At 36.4% G+C, this 21575-nt stretch overlaps 1 protein-coding gene across 6 annotated transcripts in view; it reads left to right on the top strand.

Moving 5' to 3' along the window:
• The window catches only part of Tcf12 (transcription factor 12), a 281258-nt gene that overhangs the window by 216874 nt on the left and 42809 nt on the right, over nt 1–21575 (top strand). For 4 of the 6 annotated variants that reach the window (XM_069995334.1, XM_069995336.1, XM_069995335.1 and 1 more), the window contains 4 exons: nt 12502–12607; nt 14559–14698; nt 14973–15117; nt 16280–16344. In XM_069995334.1, the coding sequence (XP_069851435.1) occupies nt 12502–12607; nt 14559–14698; nt 14973–15117; nt 16280–16344 (456 nt within the window). Of the gene's footprint in view, nt 1–2541; nt 2716–12501; nt 12608–14558; nt 14699–14972; nt 15118–16279; nt 16345–21575 lie in introns of those variants that run through there. The other 2 variants (XM_069995339.1, XM_069995338.1) reach the window with 1 other exon arrangement.

Below are 21575 nucleotides of genomic sequence, written 5' to 3'. Positions count from 1 at the left end.
GACATTTTGGAATGACAAGCTAAAAAGTCCTTCTACAGCATACAAGTAGAATATGGAAATGTTTTATTTAAATTGACCTTCAGTTTTCTTGATGATTTTTTTTTTTAGGAATAAGTTGAATATATAGCCATAGATACAATAACAGTTTTTTAATTTGCTTTTTAAATTTCTATACAAACTCTTTGTAGGTAATAGTATATACTAAATGACTAGTATTCTAGTATATACATGTATAAATTTAGTATTTGTACATGTATAATTTTTTTAATCTAAGTTTTTGAGAGGAAGATTTAAATAGTAGAAGAGCTCCTAAATAGTTCCTTCGCTGTTTATAAACCATCATTTCACATTTGGATTTCAAGTTTCACATTAAATCTTACCTAATCATTAGTGAACTGATTTGAGAACAATAAAAAGAGATTGGATTTTATTGCTTGGCTTTACTCTGAATTTTAACTTTACCTGAATATTTTTGTTTATTCCTTTTATATTTATTGCCTTTAAAATAATTGATAATGAAATTTAAATTGTTTTTTTCACTTGGTTTAATAGCCATAGTTGCATACTTTTGGGTTTACATTAGCCTGTTTGTTTTACCAAACAACACCATACTTTCTCAGTTTTCTATCAGCGAGATATGCCTAACTATTGCAAGTGGATTTTCTGACCAATATAAAAAAGTTTTCTCAGGTTGGAGCAATGATTGTAGAAAGAAAATACTGTGTTACTAGTCAGGTTTACTCCTCTCTTCTCTTTATTTCTCCTCTTTCTTTCATAACCAAGGTTTTTGATTTTTTAATAACTAATAGAAAAAGGGAATTTTAAATAATTGTTTTTTTCTTTTAAATAGTAGCTGTTCTGTCAATAGAGAAAGACTGTCTATAAAGACTAAAATTTACTTGAATGGTTTTAAGATGTGGCATTGTTAATTGTAAATCAAAGCTTTTTACACAGTTCTCCAAGGATTGAAATGGGTCTTTGTGGTCTCTCAGGAGGGAGGAAGTTGCACAGCACTCTGCAGACTGGCATTTTAATAGTCTGCTGTACTGGGATGTTCTTTTGCAGCTGCTGCTTAGCCTTTTCTATATCTGGAGAGTATGGGGAGATTTTATTGTTGTTCCGATACCATCAGCTTTTATAAACACTGTGAAGTTAGCTGGCTTTATTGTCTGATTCCATTTTCTACTGTGATTTGATCAACATATTTCATAAGAGTGCACAATTTGTTTTTTTTTGGGGGGGGGATGATGATGATCTCTTACAGACTTTTTCTAACATACTGCACAGAGATTTTCTGCTTTGTGAAAGGTATAAAAAAAATAATAAAGTGGTATGCCCTCTTTTTTGCAGCTTGTGAGTTCTCTGATTAATACAGGCCTGCTGTAACCCACAAAGCACAGAGAAAGAGATAACACAAAGAGATTTTAGTGGAGAAAATGAGAAGAAAAATAAGAGAAGTTGGTATTCCATTTTGCTGGATTCGAATCTACAACCAGAGATAAATTGGAAAATTTTTGAGTAGCAAAATGTATTCATGTGAGAGAAATGTATTTAGAGATGATTTTTAAAAACCTCTTTGAAGTATTTTTGTGAGTTAGAAAATCTTTGGTATATTTATTCTAATACTTCCTTTCTGAGAAATTTGAGGATTGACACAAAACATAAATACATAAAAGATTCCTTAAGAACAATAATGAACTTTGAAGAAAAGGCTTCTAGGAAACTTTCAATAAGGTTACTAGCTACATTGCACATTTTGTCTGCACACACACAGCCTTTCATACTTTATATAAAGGGAAACAACCCCTTATTTTCTTTCTATTTATTACTGATTAGATGTTCTAGAAAACTGCACTTTAAAATAAACTTTTTGTTGGTGTTGTGAATGAGAAATTCAAGGCACTCTATAACTGGACATCTGTATTGTTAAATGTTTCCATTTTAAAAACAAGTACTTTATTTAAGTCATGGTCTGTTCTAGTTAGTTAAGAGGCACTTACACGATGGTCTGCCTTCTCCAGTAAGTAACTTTGTGCAAGGCTTAACTGTCTGGATCCTTCTTGTTACACGTGCTTTGGTGTTTCCAGTTCCTGGATTGTGTGATCATGTGTTTATCAGAGTTAGAAGCAACTTTAGACCATGCCAGATGGTAATGTTTCTAGAGGTGTAGTACGCAAGGTTTCCTTGCCACAAGTGCTATAATTTAATTAAACTAAAAAACAAGTTAGCAAATGTGTCAGTTTACCTTCCTTTGTCTGGTCTGCCTGTATATACACACATGTGAATATACATATATATGCACACAACAAAGTTAATAATTCTCTGGATATTTACCTTTAGGGCTATCTCTTTAGGTAGAATGTAAGACTTTAGAGTATTTCTTTTAATACCCCGAAGTTTGTCTTACTGCTATCCTCCACAAATGCAAGAGCTTGGTGGAAATTGAAAGAGGTTACTTACAGCATAAACCCTCCCTCCCTCTGTGCTCTGTGAGTTGGTTCAGTCCTATTTTGCATAAGTTCCTTTTGAGTAGATCCATGTGTGGATGCGTAGTACTGAAGACTTACCCTGTTTGCCTGGGTGGATGTATATCTTGGAGAGAAGCTGTGTGTATTAGCTGCAAAGAGTAACATTTTCAAAATCAACATGTATTGTGCTTATCCTGTCCCTGGAATGGGCAGTAGTTCTTTGATGTATTACTACAATGGGAAAACGGTAAGCCTTTTCTTTGTTCACATAGCTTCTTACTGACTTGTTTAATGGGAAAACTGGGTAGTTTAAGTGTTATTTAGTTAAATCTGTGGGGCTTTTTTTTTAATTATTAAGATAAATTAGACTATCTATAACTTGTGCGAGTAAAGTGTCTTCAACAGTATTGTTGGTGGCTTTTACTTTATTTTAATGATGACATGGAAAATAAATTTGCATTTGTGAGTTATTTTTAGCCATATATCTTTATTTGCAGTGAGCTTGAAAGTATGTTTATTTTGGTATCTTCATATACTATGTGTAATTTATGTATAAGTACACACGTATATACATGAGTACTGTTTGTTGCTTTGTAGATGCAATGGGAAGATGAAAGTCATCTTGGATATTCATAAAAACAACAAGTATGAAGCTCTGGGAATGATTAGGGAACCAGTCAGCTAGTGAGGGCCGTATTTCCTGTTTGGAGTTTCAGGTCCAGAGCCTGGCTTTTCTGGGATACCATCTGTTTCTAATCATACTAGAATTTTGACCCTGTACAGATTCATAAAATAAATCATTGTTTTTAAAAGAATGCATTTATATATTTTCCAATGAATATATTCCTGGCCAATTTATAACACATGGTTAGGTGTTTTAAAATAATATTGCTAAGCAAGACTTTTCTATTCTTTAAACTAATGATAGTGTAATTAATTCCCAAAAGTCAGAGTATTATTTATGTTCTAAAAAGAAAGTAAACTTTTCTTAGAGATTCAATAGGTGCTATTTTTATAAAGTATTTGATAAACATTTATAATGCTGTACGGCTGAGTATAACCTTTTTTTTGTGTAAGAACGTCAGTAATCTCATCCTCCATCTTCCAAAAACAAAAAATTGCCCCTCCAGACACCTTAAAAACCACATATTACGTGATTTTAGTGATGGAGGCACAATTTTTTATGTTTGAAGTAGAAGAAATTATAATTACATTTTCTTAAAGTAGATACAAAATGCTCTTTACCACTTGAAAATGTTTTAAAGTAGCATTTGGCTATGAGTAGGGTACTGAGAACTAATAAAGATACCCTCTTGTTTGTTGACTACTTTATATTAGGTTCGTGGTTTGGTTGCATGTCAGCTTTTGGGACACCTTTCCTAATTGAAGATTTTCCAAGCCAAAATATCTTTAAACTGACTGAAGTGTGTTCAGGCTGCAGAGAGTGTGAGAAGTAGATTTAGATAGATAAGTAAAAATACTTGATTTCAAATAACTTCCTTGCCATCTGCCTTTCAAAAAGTACTGGCCTTTGGGGCTGATTTTAAGTAAAACTGTCCGCTCTTTAAAGATGGTATATAGATATGTATGTGCACACATGCACAAAAGTTCACTAAAATTAATTATATGAAGCCCCTGAAGCAGTGAGACTCTTAACTCAAATTGAGTTTATGTTTTTTTCCTTTAAGAGCACAGATCCCTCTTTTACAACATTTCTCTTTGTTCTGACTGAGGGGGTAGGGACAGCTTTGATAGTATTAAGTATTTCCAGGCTTATGGTAGATGGCATAGTTGCTATGGTAGAGAAGTAGCTTGAAAATTGATAGCCTGTGCCTGATATAGGTCAAAGGTGACTTATATATTCTTGAAAACTGCATACAGAAATGAGACATGGTCTTATTAGTCCTCTGAAGCATAAGACCCAAGAATTAATATGAATTTTATTTCTATTCATCTCTTCTATTAAACATTGTTATTTTGTAATAATTACTAGAAAATATACTAAAATTATTAGAAATACTATTCTTAAGTTCAATTTTCTTTGATAAGAAAATTATGTGATGTATATAAATTATGTGGCAATTCTCTCAGCATTATGTAAATGTATCATATTATTTATTGGGAAATGTCTACCCTATCAATGCTTTGTAACAGTGTTTCTAGACTTATATTAATATTAATAAGCCTTTATTAATATTAATAGACTCAACTGAAATATATTTCCTCACTTGGATGGTGGACTATTTGTTCATTCTCATGGTGAAGAGGTTAAATTTAAGCTCTTCAATCCTACTTTATTGATTTAAGATGATAGAACAGAGTAATATTTTTTAATGCTAAGAAGTTTGTATCAATTTCATTTTTAATATCCCATTATGGTTGCTGTGATAGTGAGAAATTCTTAGCCTGTTATAAATCGCCTGTTATAAAATCTAGTGTTTAAGTTTACAAATTAGTTTCATACATTTAAAGGTATTCTTTTTGTAATATTTTAATAAAACTGAACAAATTCTAGGAAAAGTTAGATTAAGCAGTCTGGAAGAGCCTTTTCATATTGTGTTACCTCAGATTATGTGGTCAGTTTTGTTCTGTTTTTGTTGTTGTGTTTTTTTTTGAAAGGAAGAGTTAATGTTCGGTGTCATATGTGACTTTTGTATGATTGTACTGTGCATCACGTGGATAAAGTATTAGTGTGTGCTTGTGATAAATAGGAAAATTAGGACTACTTTGAAAATTACATACCTTTTTAAGATTTAAGAAATAGCAAAGAATAGTGAGTTTCTAAGATTCCTTTTTAAGAACTTGATCTGCATGCAGCATCCTCATTGATATAAATAAATTATGCCCTTTATGCAAAACCATAGAATACCGTAGAAGTCAAGAATGGAAAGTTGTGGGAAGGAAAGGACTTCCATCATTTCTTTATCTTGAAAGCTGTAATTTTGTCCTGCCTCTGAGCTAAGCAGCCTCCATTTTTCTATGCCTTGAACGAAGTTGTTGCAGATTTTTCCAGGTAAAAGAATTACAGCAAGCCAGACATGATTATCTTTTTTTTTTCTTTTATTGTATCAGAGGATTATTTTATGAGACAGGAAGCAGAACTCCAAGTTTTTAGCACAAGCTGAAAACACACTTTAAATGTGAAGCTTCTTGAATGGAATATAGGAAAGAAGATACCAAAAGCTAACCTGTCTATGAGGGCTGCCCCAGGCCAGGAAACGAGAAAACTTCATGTTCATCTGAGTCAAAATCAGACACTCACTGACACTATCTAGCAATAGCCTAGGTTTATTAGTAAGGAAAATAAGGTTCAGGGAAACTTAAGTAATTTGTCCAAACTCCATCCAGTTAGTAAGCTCAGAATTTGAATCCAGGTTCATTGCCCAAGATCAAGTATAAGTAAAATTGCCCAAGATCAGGTATGAATAAAAAAAATTACATTTCATAACAAAAGGTTAAAATCTTAACGTTTGTGATCCCATTTGTATGAAAATATTATGCATTGGAAAGAAAATGTCACTGAGCAAAACACTATACACCAGTTTTATAAATATAGCTTGCATATATGATCATAACAATTTTATGAACACTTAATTGGCGTGGCTAGTCATGTAAAATTTCTGTACTTCTTTGGGGAGGGGGGAGAGTATTGCTTGGGATCCAACTCAGGGCCTCACAAATACTACCACTAGACTGAATGCCCAGCCAGTCAAGTTTTTACTAGTTTTCACCTTAGATGAAGAACTTTAAATTATCATTGGCATGTTTTAAAAACTTAGAAAATTGGACTAGCAAGTCTCAAGTCTCCTTTTCTAATAGGAATTCACTGTACTGAAAATTGGCTTAGCCAGAGTTTTGGCATCTGTCTGCCCACGTAATTTGTTTTTGCTCAAGAATCAGAGTAGCAAGTAACTCAAATTACATTTTAAATTGCCCTAAGACTTACTTTTTTCAAATAAACATTTTTGATTATTAAAAGCACAAAACCATTTCATGAGTTATATAGAACTGCAATTTTGTTCTGTTGGAGGATTTAGTGCTAATTAACATGAGAAAAAATACAATTAAATTCAAATCTCTAGACTTGTCTGTAGGCCTTGGATAGTTAAATATAACAATTTTATGGTCAGGAAAACATGGTCATGAAAAATTTCCTGAACATAAAATGTTAAAGCCATTGAATGACAAGGACTTTCACATAAATCTGTTTTGGATCCTGTCCCTGCCCCCCAAATTTAGTGCAAGTATCTTAAGATTATAGCAATGAGCACAAGAAAAATTGTCATTGTCATTGTTGTTGTTGATTCAAGTGTGTATGAATGCTAGTGAGCTGAAACTATAAGCCTTACCCGGAAAGCATGTTGTCCTGGGCCGCTTAATGTTTTGGGGGAGAAAAATCAATGTTCCTTTCCACTGAATCATGAGCATTCTGAAGAAAGGAAATCAGATTCTAGGATGGAATGGTGGATTTATTCACTGTTATCCTAGAAAACAAGTATTAACTGTCCTTTAGAAGTTCAAGTTTTAGGGGTCTGGGAAGTTGGTTCAGTGGTAGAGTGCTTGCCTCACATGAGGCCCTGGGTTCAATTCCTCAGCACCACATAAGCAAAAAGAAAAAAAGCCGGAAGTGGCGCTGTGGCTGAAGTGGTAGGGGGCTATCCTTGAGCTGAAGAGCTGAGGGATAGTGCCCAGGCCCGGAGTTCAGGCCCCATGACTGACAGAAAAAAAAAAAAAGAATTTCATGTTTTTCCAGAAAAAGTGTGATTATTAAGGAAATTATAACATTGACAGTAAAAAACCAGAGAAATACACTTGAAAAGAAACTTTAAAATTTTAACTTAGAGATTGTTTTCTTCTCGATTGAAAAACAGGTAATCAGCCAAGCCTTGGTGCCTCACAACTGTAATCCTAGCTACTCAGGAAGCTGAGATTTGAGGATCAATGTTCAAAGGCAGCCCAGGCTGGAAAGTCTTGAGACTTTTTTTTTGTTTTTTTGTCAGTCGTGGGGCCTGAACTCTGGGTCTGGGTGCTGTCCCTCAGCTCTTCAGCTCAAGGCTAGCTAGCACTCTACCACTTGAGCCACAGCGCCACTTCCAGCTTTTTCTGCTTATGTGGTGCTGAGGAATTGAACCCAGGGCCTCATGCATGCAAGGCAAGCACTCTATCACTGAGCTGCCTTCCCAGCCCTCTGTGAGACTCTTACCTCCAGAAAACAGGAAGTGGTGCTGTGGTTCAAGTGGTAGAGCGCTTGCCTTGAGCTGAAGAGCTGAGGGATAGTGCCTAGGCCCACCATTCAAGCCCCACGACCAACCAAAAACAACAACAGGTCATTACCTGTATTGTTAACAAGCCAAAGCAGTCACTGACTTTTAAGATACTTTGTAAGAAACTGGAATTGGTGGGGTTTTTTGGTTGTTGGTGGTTTTGTTTTTTGTTTTGTTGTTTTGTTTTTTGTTTTTTGTCTTTCAAGTCCTGGGGCTTGAACTATGGCCCTGGTCTCTGAACCTAAGTTTTTTTTTTTTTTTCACTGAATGCTAGCACTCGACCACTTGAGCAACAGCTCCACTTCTGGCCTTTTGTGGTTAATTGGAGATGAGAGTCTCTGGGACTTTCCTGCCCCAGCAAGCTTCAAAGATCTCAGCCTCCTGAGCAGCCAGGATTATAGCCTTGAACCATTGGAACCCACTTAGAATTCTTCTTGCAAGGGAGACTTTATTTTTGCCCCTGGGGAAAACATGTTCATCTTTTTAAGACTATTGAAAATATTAACCTTTTCTTTGGGGTTCTGTTTCAACTTTGTTTATAGAAGCCACAAGAAAATTTAGTTCCTCAGTTGTACTGTCCACATTTCAGGTATTTACTGGTCCCATTTACAGAGCATTTCCATCACCATAGAAACCTCTCTTGGAGGTTCTCTTGGTGCATTCCTCATGTTCCGTGGAAGGATCCTTCATTTGCTACATAGTTATTCACACATACTAAAAAAAAAAAAATTCCCACCTTCTCATAATCTGGGTCATTTAAAAACAACCATCACACAGGCCATGGATCTATTCTTCTGTTTTAGTTAAAGCTTCTACTTCTCAATGATTAGCAGGAAGTTATTATACTTTCCTGCCTCACAGGAGTGTTTTCAGTATTAATTTCAGGATGGATGCATTACCATCGGGAGCGTGGTAGAAGTTCCAGCTTCTAGAGTTCTAAGATCATTGACTGACTGGCTTCAATTTGTGGCCATCCTATATCTAAACAAATCATCCAAGCAGGAAAAAAGAATCTGTCTTTGTTCATATGACTCCAATTGGTTGTATGAACTAAAGCATACTGAATGTAATTGTGTTTTTGCTAGAGTAATTGTAAATATTCCTGAAGTATTCTACCCCTCTAAAAAAAATGTATTTGGGGGCATATGGGATGAAAACATTCTAGATATTGGAATGGGTTTTCTTTTCAAGCAGTAATGAAAAGGAGGTACATGTTTGTTTTTCAGTCATGTTCTTCTAGGATAGGAGTGTCTGGCTTTCTAGAACTATTTTTAAAGGTAAAAACATTTTTGTGAAAATGGACAGTCTCATTATAGCTTCTGTAAGCCTGGAACCGAAACTAGAATTCTAAAACAAATTTCTACACACCAAACTTCAATACAACACCTTAAAGTACTTAATTGTACTTTTTCCTGTTCTTTATAAAATATTTGACTCCTGGTATAGTTTCATTATCTTAAAGCATACATATTTCTTCTCTTAATTTTAAGATAGTTTGTTGTGATACAGAAATCATCCTTAAGATTTAAACATGTGATTAGGTCATTAACAAGAAAAAAAATTGGCATCTATGTGCAGGTGATCAGATGACATAAGCAGTCTGGTTTTAATTTGTGGCCAGTACTGATTGTAAGTAGGAGAGACTTGTTCTTTTTGTGGAATTGGCTGACTAGTTCCCTACATCTGGAGTTAATAAACTCTTTGAGACCACATCAGTTGTGCTTTGCCGCAAGAACCCTTTGATCTGAAAAATCGAGACTGGCACAACTGCTGCTTCGTAACATTGCATGTGTGTTTTTGCAAGCTATGGTTAAGATACTGAAAGTAAAGTGAGATGGGCCTGTTTGAGAAGCATGTATTTCAAACATTTTATTAGAATAAAAATTTGAACTTAATGTTAGTAGATACACGAATACAGTATCTTATGGATTTTGTTTATGATTTTTGTACAATCTGTCCTTTGAAAGTCTATTGCTTTCAAAACCATTTACAAAGACTATTATTAAAAATAAATTTCATAGCTGGGTGCCAGTGGTTCACACCTGTAATCCTAGCTACCCAAGAGGCTGAGATCTGAGGATCCCAGTTTAAAGCCAGCTCAGCAGGAAAGTCTGTGAAACTCTTTATCTCCAGTTAACTACTCAGAAAAAAACCCGAAGTGGTGCTGTGGCTCAAGTGATAGAGGAAAGGAAGGTCAGAAACAGTGCCCAGGCCCAAAATTCAAGTCCCAGGACCAGCAAAAATAAATAAACTTCATCACTAATAATGAGGCCTGTTTCTGCATACAGCTTCAAATGTTTTAAGAGTAGGAAAATGTCTTCCTCTGATGTGTTTGGGTTTCTTGGTTTCCTTGCTTTCTGTGACAGCCATCAACTAATAATTGTCCCATCAACATATGCTCTATTTAGCAGCAGTTTGTAAAAGTGCAAGTTTGTCATGTATTTGTGACATGGTACATGAAAATTGAGTGGGACTGTGGATAAAAAAATACAAATTAGCGAATCATATAGAAATTTAAAGTGACAAATTATGTGTGTCTTCTTTGCATGAGATAACACATCAAAACTGGAGTCTTTCTGTTATTGTCAAGTATAAGATTCACATGTTGTTTCGGTCTGTAACACTTTGAGATGAAGGCTGATGTGTAATTGTAAAGATGCATTGGTGATTTAAAAACAAAAAAAGCACATGTTCAGATGGCTCTAAATTGGATTCTCACTTGTGTTTTGTAGCCAAATCTGTGGATTTATTTTACTTTTTGTTTGTGGCTTGAGAAAATCTATATACAAAGGGAGAGAAGGACATTTAGTTACAACTGAGATTAGAAACTGAAACTTGATAAAGGAAATAGTCCAGACTTCCTTTCTCGAGAGCTTTACCTCCCTGCATGTATTATACATACCAAATACATTTGTGTGTACCCAATTACTTAATATTAACAATCTTTTTGAACTAGATTGAAGTGTGTTTAATGCGTATAATGAACCAACTATCTGCATATTCCCTTATCTACATTCCTTCTGAATAATTCTTAGGATTATATCTATCTGTGTCAAACTCAGGTAACTACACATGCATGTTTTTATCTCTGAGATGTGAAAAGACAGTGAACAAACCCGAAAGTCAATCCATTAAACTGTCATACCTGTGCCTGTATTATCACAACTAGCCACAGAGTGAAGCAGAACATTTTAACTTTTTATTGAGATTCAGGTGTGTCCCTGTCTGTGTCTGTGTGTGATGTGTATGGGTGTAGAAGCTCATGTCAAACAACAATCATGATTAAGTAGTGTTTGAGGGCTGGTCAGGCTATATTTAGCAACAAGACTGCTCCTAATAAGAATGATTCAAAGATAGTATTGTCTTACTCTGCCTCTTTATTTGTGAAAGGCATTGTACTAAGTAAGCATTTTATAATATGTATCATGTGATCTTCCCTTTCAGCCTCCAGATGTAGGTCCAGTTAGCACCATTTCACAGATGAGGAAATTCACAGTTTGAGGAAAGGGTAATTTTCAGAGATCTTGATAATTTAGTTCCTCAAAGAAACATTATGTGCTTGATAATTTATGAATATATAACTGATGGTTTCTGTACATTTTGATCTTAGAATATTGTCAAAACTTTTTGTATGTGGGGGTGATGGTAAGGATCCAACCGAGGGTCTCATGAATGTTAGACAAGTGCTTTACCACAGAGTTACTTCCCCAATCCCTAGACTTTTTTCTCTATTAATGTTAACAAATGTATGCTTGGGTTAAAGATACCAAATTATGTATTAAAAATCCTTCTTCCCAATTCTAAGTCTAGAGATATAACCATTGTACTGATGCTTGCATATGAGTCCAGAAAAGTTATAATGATTTTTACACATGCTCCCATAATTTTAATGTTACTTTTTTCTGGTTAAGTGCATACTTAGAATTTTTATTTTGCCGTGAAATTTAATGGCTGTGCTTCTTAACAAACATAAGCAAAATAATATCACATACTATTCTCAATAGCTTCTCTTTCCTTTCTGTCTTGCAGCTTCTGCTTACTTCTGCAGGCCATACATCACTTTAGCTACTATTTTGTTTATTTGTTTGCCTTTATTTGTTACAAGAATGATGTGATCACATTTTGATCATTAAGGTCACTGGCTGCCCATTTAATTTTCCAGAGGAATGCTGATGTTGGCCATTTTCTAATTCAAAATGTTCATAGCTTGCTTTATGTGAAGCAGAAGTTTACTGAAAGAAATTAAAATACTGCTCTAACAAATGAGATTTTTCTTAAAGCCATGCCAGATTTAAAAGTGTACTTGAAATTAAAAAAATGAAAATCCCTCAGCAGAATTTCATTTTATTTGTTAACCCTAATAATTTAAAGAAGTTTCTGAACAATTGTGGTATGCCTTTCACAGCTACCTTTTACTAATAATAATGAAGAACAGCAACATTTAACCTAATTAATGAACTTTATGAACCCAAATTTTATATCACATATTCAAAGGCATTTGTTTGCCTTATCAAATTTTGAAACATAAGCTGATAATTGGTGTTTTGTTGTCCAAGTCAACATTTAAGACTTTATTCGGCCACCTGGTATAATGGTCACACAAAAATGTAATACATAGACTATTTGGTGTGTGGATTTAGGCAGTAGTCTTTGTGTTAGTTATAAGCCTTTATAGAGACTAGATAGGCCTTCTTAGACCATTTATGGAATGAAGAACTCTTAAGTAATAGTCATTTACATTTTAATTAAACTTTCCATTTAATTTTAAGGTATATGCACCATCCCCAAATTCTGATGATTTCAACCGTGAATCTCCTAGTTATCCATCTCCTAAGCCACCAACCAGTATGTTTGCTAGCACTTTTTTTATGCAAGGTAGGTATTACCAAACAATTGTCACATATATACACAGTCACCTTTGTATTAGCGAATACTTTAAAGTGTGAAGAAAGAGAATATCTAAGAATTCAGATATTACTTATCTAAGTGTTTCTTGGCTGAAATAAATTAATATTTACCATTATATTTTTGTAGTATCTGTTGCTAGCTACAATTTACTCAGTTAGCCAACATACTATTAGAATACTCATCTAGTATTGATTGGATTTATAAAAGACTTAAATTGACAAAAATGAGCAAAGCCTCTTTGGATTGTTTTAGAATTCAAAAATATGAAAGTTGTTAACAACTGATTCCCTGTTTAAATTAGATTCATATCTTACCTAGAGTTACTAAGAAATATGAATGAATATCATAGAACAAAGCAGTGCTTATTAAGGGAGAGTGTTGCATTTCCTTTAATTCGTGTTTAGTAAGTCATTTTTATATGGTTTCCTGTGGTTCAGGATTATGGGAAGCATGTATATCGGAGCAATAAATCATTACTTAAACGGTTCCCTAAGTGAGGTCATTGCTGACACAGTTCACTTGAAGGCTCACCATAATATGGCCATTATCAATTACTTAGGTTAACTGTTAAAAAAACTTTATTCCACAGTTTCAAAATGTCTAATATAAATTTCCTGTTACTGATTAATAATTTCAAAAATGTATTTAGGGTATACCATTTAATAAAAAAATTTAAATATCCAAATTTAGATTTAAAAAAAATTTTTTTTAATTTTTTTTTTTAAATTCTTATTTTTTCGGGGCCACTCCTGTGGCTTCAAGTCTGGGCTTGGGTGCTGTCCCTGAGCTTCCTTCTGCTCAAGACTAGTGCTCTACCACTTGATCCACAATGCCACTTCTGGCTGTTTTGAGTAGTTCATTAAAGATAAGTGTCTCATGGCCTTTCTCATGGGCTGTGAACTGCAATCCTCAGATCTCAGCCTCCTTAGTAGCTAGGATTACAGGCATGAGCCACTGGCGCCCATCTAGAATTTTTATTATCTTCCTTAATATGGAAATTTTTATCTTCTAAGATTTTTTTTTTTTTTTTTTTTTGTGGTCCGGTGGTGGGGCCTGAACTCTGGGCCTGGGCGCTGTCCCTCAGCTCTTCAGCTCAAGGCTAGCGCTCTACCACTTGAGCCACAGTGCCACTTCCGGCTTTTTTTTTCTTTTTGCTTATATGGTACTGAGGAATCGAACTCAGGGCCTCAGGCATGCAAGGCAAGCACTCTACCGAGCCACCTTCCCAGCCCTCTTCTAAGATTTTTGTAATGACGATCCTATTGCAGTTTGGATTTTTCTTTTTTGTCAGAGAGGGGAGGGCACTTGGACACATTGTCCTGCTCACTCAGCTTTCTTGCTCATGACTAGTATTCCACCCCTTGAGCGACACCGCCAGTCCTGCTTTTATGCCGGTTATTTTGGAAGTGAATTCTAAAAAGACTTTTGCCAGACTGGCTTCAAACTGAGAGCTTCCAGGTCTTAGCCTCCTAAGCCATCATTTTTTTGTTTTTGTTTCTTTCATCTTTTTTTTCGTTATTCTTTTTTTTTTTTTTTTTGGTTGGTCGTGGGGCCTGAACTCTGGGCCTGGGCGTTGTCCCTCAGCTCTTCAGCTCAAGGCTAGCGCTCTACCACTTGAGCCACAGCGCCTCTTCCGGCTTTTTCTGCTTATGTGGTGCTAAGGAATCAAATCCAGGGCCTCATGCATGCAAGGCAAGCACTCTACCACTGAGCCACCTTCCCAGCGCCTTTTTTTTTTTTATCTTTTTAAATAGTGATTTTACAATTTGGAGGGGGGGTGGAACTGGATAGAATATTAGATTGGAAAAGGGAGAGAAAATAGATAGAAGGTATCCTTTGGATTTTTGTAAGCATGATCAGAGTGGAAAAAAAAAAACATATAGCTAAGGAAAGTTTTGTGTTTCTCTTTTTGTTGTAGATGGGACCCATAATTCTTCTGACCTTTGGAGTTCATCAAATGGGATGAGCCAACCTGGTTTTGGTGGAATTTTGGGGACCTCCACTTCGCACATGTCCCAGTCCAGTAGCTATGGCAGCCTTCATTCGCATGACCGCTTGGTAGGCTATCAGGCTATCACATATTTATTACTTGGGTGTGGCAATACTTTTTCCTTGGGTTTCAAGATAAAATTTGATTTTTGCCAACTTTTGTGAAGTTTTAAAAATAGCCCAAACCTGCATTTACATGCCATCAAGAGTAAATGACATTAATAGTATTTTCTAGCTGCTAACTGGTAATGTTCTCTTTCCCTGTTGTAGTAGTTGTCTGCTATATGTACATAGTACTTGGAAAATACATTTTAATAGATCATCTCTTTCCTCCTTTTTCTAGAGTTATCCTCCACACTCAGTCTCACCAACAGACATAAACACAAGTCTTCCACCTATGTCCAGCTTCCATCGAGGTAGTACCAGCAGCTCACCCTATGTCGCCGCCTCACATACTCCTCCCATTAATGGATCAGATAGCATTCTAGGTAAGCCTTTGGAGTTGACAAAACTTCCTAAACTTTCATTTGGTTTTTGGGTTTTGATCGGGTTTTATTTTGTTTTTGTGAGCCCATATCTTTCTGTATACTATTTAGTTTAAAAGTAAAAGGAAGAAACTTTTGTTTTCTTTAGTACAGAAACCAGTGAGGAACTTGTTTTGACTTATTAAAAAATGACGCACATATAAGATAATATTTATCAAAATGAACTCTAAGAGATAAAGGATTTTTTCTTTTTTTTTTCTTTTTCTTTTTTTTTTCTTTTTCTTTTTTTTTTCTTCTTTTCTTTTTGTCTTGCTTGTTCATTTATTTGTCTTTGGGAAGGGAAGTAGGGGCACAGAAATGGAGGGACAAAGGGTGAACAAATGCAGCAGATACTATGTTGAAAATGAACTATTCAATTGTGGGTAGGGACAGGAGGGGAAAACTGGGAGAGAGCAAAAGGAATAGATGATATTGTCCAAAAAAAATACACACACACACACTCATAGAAGTGGCACTGGGGCTCAAAGTGGTAGAGCACTAGCGCTGTGGTTCTAAGTGGTAGAGTGCTCAGGAACAGCACCCAAATAACACAGCTGGGTGCCATTGTTTCTATACTCCTAGCTACTCTAGAGGCTGAGTCCGGGGGATCAGGGTACAAAACCAGCCCCAGGCAAGAAAGTTTGTAAGAGTCTTGATTTCCAGTGAACCACCACAAAGCTGGAAGTTAGAGCTGTGACTCAAGTGGTAGAGTAGTGCTAGCCTTGAGCTAAAAACATTCAGATCCTGCTAGGCGCTGGTGGCGCTCATACCTGTAATCCTAGCTATTCACGAGGCTGAGATCTGAGGATTAAGGTTCAAAGCTAGCCAGGCAGGAGAGTCTACAAGACTCTTATCTCCAGTTAACCACCAGAAAACCACAGGTGGCTCTGTGCCTCAAGTGATAGAGCGCTAGCTTTGAGCTTTAAGACTAGTTCAAGCCCCACTACTGAGGGAAAAAACCTCAGATCCTGAGTTTAAGCCCTAAGACTAGCATCAACAAAACAAAACAAAACATCCCATACAGAGTATTTCCAACTTTACTACCATCAAAAGAATGGAAAATGCTTTTTGAGAAAATGTTCTCTGGCTAAAATTCTTCATTCATTTCCCTCCTTGACATGTCCAGGAACCAGAGGGAATGCTGCTGGGAGCTCACAGACAGGTGATGCACTTGGAAAGGCTCTGGCATCTGTGAGTATTTATTTTACATATTCTATGCTAGTGAATGCAGTGATTAGATTTTTATGGCAATAAAATGTAACAAAGAATGTAGTTATAACTAGCCATTTCATTACACATTTAGAGCTCTTCTCAGTTTATATTGATACAGAAGGTTCAATTAATTCATGAGATGGTTTTTCCATCTCATACCTTTCTGACTTAAATTTAAGTATGTCTGTCTATTTCTAGTGGGCATAGACAGGTAGAAAGGTAGGACCTTTTAAAATCTAAAGCAAAAAATTGCTGAGGTCAATCATTAAGTCTCATGTATTTATTTTAAATACGTACTTAGTCACCCATTAAAATAAATCAGTGGAACCAAGAAAAACACAAGTCTGTTATTTTGATACAGAGAATTAAATCACTTTATCAGTGTTTTTTTTAAAAAGGGAAAATCAATCAGCTGCAGATTCTTCATTCAAAACTTAGGAACAGAAAGCCTTACACGAAAAAACTAGGTTCATTTAATAACTCAGACTAGCTGGGGGCTGGGGGCTCACGCCTGTAATCCTAGCTACTAAGGAGGCTGAGATCTGAGGATCCCAGTTCAAAGCCAGCCCAAGAAGGAAAAGTCCATAAGACTCTTATCTCCAGTAAACCACTAGAAAATCAGAAGTGGCGTTATGGTTCAAGCGGTGGAGTGCTCACCTTGAGCTGAAGAGCTGAGGGACAGCACCCAAGCCCAGACTTCAAGCCCCACGACCAAACAACAAAAAACCTGAGGCTAAAACGAATTAAACTGATAAAACTTTTTCAAAGGAATCTCTATATTCTTTTTCAAACTAGCTTATTAGAACATTAATGAGAAAGATGTTGCATTTTAATATGACTCTTAAAACATTGCAATTAAAGTCTTTTCTTTTGCAATGCTAGAACTAGAGGGAAGAATATCAGAAATCTACAAAGATTTCCAAATCTAATGATTCAGGAGCCTTCTCTTGTGCACTTGGTGAAATCTCACTGTAGCTTGCTTTTCTTGTTCTAAGCAGTATTCCTCTTCAAAATTCCCAATATGTTGTCATATGTTTTCTGTGTAACAAAATTGGCTCTGTCAAACATTGCTGTTGTGGGAAGGTAGAACACTTTAGGAACTTTCAGTTGCTACCTAAGTAGTAGAGAAGAACTCTTGAGTACATAGATAGATAGATAGATAGATAGATAGATAGATAGATAGATAGATAGATAGATAGGTAGGTAGGTAGGTAGGTAGGTAGGTAGGTAGGTAGGTAGGTAGGTAGGTAGGCGGCTCAGTGGTAGAGCACTTGCCTTGCATGCCTGAGGCCCTGGGTTCAATTCCTCAGCACCACATAAGCAAAAAAACAAACAAACAAAAAACTTCTTTTCAGGGTGCTGGGAAGTTTGCTCAGTGGTAGAATGTTTGCATCTCATGCATGAGGCCCTGGGTTTGATTTCTCAGCACCACAAAAGCAGAAAAAAGCCAGAAGTGGCAATGTGGCTCAAGTGGGTAGGGTGCTAGCCTTGAGCTGAAGAGCTGAGGAACAGTGCCTGGGCCCAGAGTTCAGCCCCCATGACTGACAAGAAAGAAAAAGATAGATAGATAGATAGATAGATAGATAGATAGATAGATAGATAGATAGATAGATAGATAGATAAGATAGATAGATAGAGAGTTGGGGTAAGCAAATCTTTCTCTACAGCTAAATGCAAGCTAGAGAAATGAAGCCAAATCAACTTTTTCTACTATATAGTGGAATCTCACACAAAATGGATCTCAGTAATTGTTTTCTGAATTCAGTCTTTGAGCAAATGTAATAATGGCAGTGATAATCACAAAACCCACAAAAATCACCAGTTATAACTTAAATGATTTCTACGTGCTTGGCACTACTATACTAAGCATTTGCTTGCCCAGTCTATCTAATCCTCAAGAAAACCCTGTCAGGTTAGTGTTATTATCCCCATATTTCAGGGGAGGAACTAAGGTTTAAGAGGTTAAGTAACTTGAGATCTGAAAGATTAGGTAGCTTGCCCCTGGGATCACAAAGCTAGTAAGAGTAGAGCTCATGTACATTATTAGAACTCTGTTCTAACTAGTCTCAGACTACTTACTGTGCAGGAAAAGCAGCACTGCAGTGACTGTGTCTCACAAAAGTATGGAGGAGGGTTAAGGAGAACTGTCTCACTTTTTACTGAACTCTCATCCACCTGAAGAAAGCTATATATTTAGAAAATTATTGTTCTATATTGTTAAAAGATACCCAGATATTTGGCTCGCCGTGTTCCTTCTGCTGGTTCTGGAAGAATCCAGCAACACATTCATTTCACATGTAAGAGGACAGGTAACATTTGAACTTCTAATACTAGGCTTTTTTTTTTTTTTTGAGGGTAGGTCATGGGGCTTGAACTCGGCTTGAGCGCAGTCCCTGTGCTCTTCAGCTTAAGGTGAGCGCTCTACCACTTGAGCCACAGTGCCACTTCTGGTTTTCGAGTGGTTTATTGGAGATGAGAGTCTCATGGACTTTCCTGTCCAGGCTGGCTTTGAGCCGGGATCCTCAGGTCTCAGCCTCCTGAGTAGCTAGGATTACAGATGTGAGCCACTGGCACCTGGCTATTAGGCTATTTTTAATATATATTATCATATATTGGGGCTTGTTTTGTCACTGATTATTTACTTGAGGAAAACTAAATCTTGGCGTTTACAAATTTGTGGCATTCTCAGTGATCTTTCAATCTCATTTTTTTTTTTTTTTGGTCCAGTTGTGGGGCCTGAACTCTGGCCTGGGCACTGTCCCTCAGCTCTTCAGCTCAAGGCTAGCGCTCTACCACTAGAGCCACAGCGCCACTTCCGGCTTTTTTCTTTTTGCTTATGTGGTGCTGAGGAATCGAACGCAGGGCCTCATGCATGCAAGGCAAGCGCTCTACCACTGAGCCACCTTCCCAGCCCCTCAATCTCATTTTTTGTTACCCTTAAAGTCCTTGAATATCGTTCCATATTATAAACAGCATAGGAGCCAAACCAGGATGGCAATTGGGAAAGAAAATCCAAATTCACTGAGTGGAAACCAAGGAAGAAATGTTTAACCTAGTTAGTGGGTGGGCTCTAGTTGTCATGGAAACTCACCTCTGTCATCATCCTGTGTTGTTTCTAGGCAAGAGCAGCCAGGTCATTCCATAAATCATTTCTGTCATAGCTGATGGTGATGCATTCCATCTGCTCCATCACTACATGCCATAGTCTACACAATTCAAATCCCTTCCTTCTGTCCATCTGCTCCCCCCACCCAGATACCTCTCCAAACACAGTCTTTCTCTAGCTTCCATTATGATGCACATTCACACTAATATATGTTTAATGCTTGAAATGTACTCAGAAACAAATGTTCCTTTGGAGTTAGGAGGATTAGAAGAGGTGAGTAGAAGGAAACTTACAAGGGTTACTTTTGAGAGTCTGACATACATATCAGAATTTTACATTAAGTATTAAATATCTTTGGGATTGGTGACCCTGACTATTCCAAAATTTATAAGTTGTTTAGAATGTGACATTTTTAATATAGCATCTAGTTTGAGTTAGAGATACATTATGCAGTTGTCATTTGAAGTTAATTCTAGTTCATCAGTTGTCTGATGTGTGTCTTTGAAGGTCTTTCATGTGTGAAACATGGTGTAGGGTACAACCTTTGTTCTTCAGTTTAGGTATTAAAGAGCACGCAGAATACTGTGGTTAAACATGTGAGGCCTGATAATGCATCTGCAAAGGTTCCTTTATTTTAGGTTTAAGCCTGGATAATTGTAGTCTTAATCTCAGGATAGCAAGAAAGAGAATTGTACATGAAAGTATTTACACAAAGTTCCCAAAGCCCTATGGATTATGCATTAGTTTAGATAATAAACTAGGGTAGACAGAAGGAAAGGAAAATCTGTGTATTCGTGCCATTTCTAATGTGTTTCCCTGAACATTTGCCAGACAATAGCCCTTTAAGATTGTGCCCATGGAGAGTTATATAGAGGAAGAAACATCTGGTTTATCTCAGTGCCTAATACCATATCAAAACACTTGGTCTTTAATTTAGAGGAGATCAAACAAGAGGACTGTTTAACTTTGTTGATTATATCAGACTTCTTTGTGATAATTTATGTTTTGATTTCTACCTCAGAGAGAGTGAGAGGGACAGAAAGAGGGAGGAGAGATTTTTAATCTGGATGGTTAAATGGTCTGTAGTCTACAACAAAAGAAGAAAATTCCGGGAAGTTGACGTTTAAAAGTAATTCATGAAATAAGTTTCTTTGTTCCTTAGACTCAATAACATTAGCATAATAAAGATTAACTGAAATGTGCACTGTAGTGTTTAAAAAATTGGGCTCCTAGTTCCAGGGTTAGGCATAGGAGCTTTCCATTGTTTCTTTTTTGTCTGAGGCTCTTTTCATTAGCCTCTAGCTTTATTGGCACCCTGCTGATTGGAATGGACCATGACTGATAGGAGGAGGAGTCTCATTTGTTGCCGTAAAATGAGGCATATTACCGTGTTAGCCTGGCAGAAGGTATTGGGAGTTATTCATCACTGGTCATTTAACAGTGGGAGGATCAGGGACTGCATGCGGAATGAGTTCTTACTTTGTGTTTATGCTCTAGACACTAAATCCTCCCACCCCCATTTTTAAGTGACTGACTTTTTTTCTTCTTGTTTCCCCTTCAAAACACCAATGTTTGAGTCCAGAAAACCTGAAAAGCAATGTATTTTGGGTTTAAAATGCTATTAGCCAAAAAAAAAAAAAAAGTTTAGAGCTTAGAATTTAACATAACAAAAATTTTTATAGAAAAAATATTGTGATTTGGTAATAAAATAAGCCTTCAAAGATGAAGTTTTATGGAAGTGGCGCTGTAGCTCAAGTGGTAGAGCGCTCGCCTTGAGCTGAAGAGCTGAGGGACAGCGCCCAGGCTCAGAGTTCAAGCCCCACGACCGACAAAAAAAAAAAAAAAAAAAAAAAAATTCTAGCCAACAAAGATGAAGTTTTATGAGATGATCCGTGATCCCCAGACTGTTACCATACTCTTCCCTCTCCCTGCCCTCACGTTCTTTTTATGAAACTAAAGATAGGGGCTAGGAATGTGGCTTAGTGACACAGTGCTTGCCTAGCATGCATGAGGCCCTGGGTTTGATTCCTCAGTACCACATAAACGAAAAGGAGGAGGAGGAGGAGGAAAAGGAGGAATAATTATAATTATATTTTTAAAAAGA

The sequence above is a fragment of the Dipodomys merriami genome, unplaced genomic scaffold (genome assembly GCF_024711535.1).
Source record: "Dipodomys merriami isolate MVZ:Mamm:240054 unplaced genomic scaffold, mDipMer1.0.p SCAF_48, whole genome shotgun sequence".
Taxonomy (NCBI): Eukaryota; Metazoa; Chordata; class Mammalia; order Rodentia; family Heteromyidae; genus Dipodomys; species Dipodomys merriami.
The sequence above is the reverse complement of the archived record's forward strand: the minus strand, read 5'-3'. Positions and strand labels throughout refer to the sequence as shown.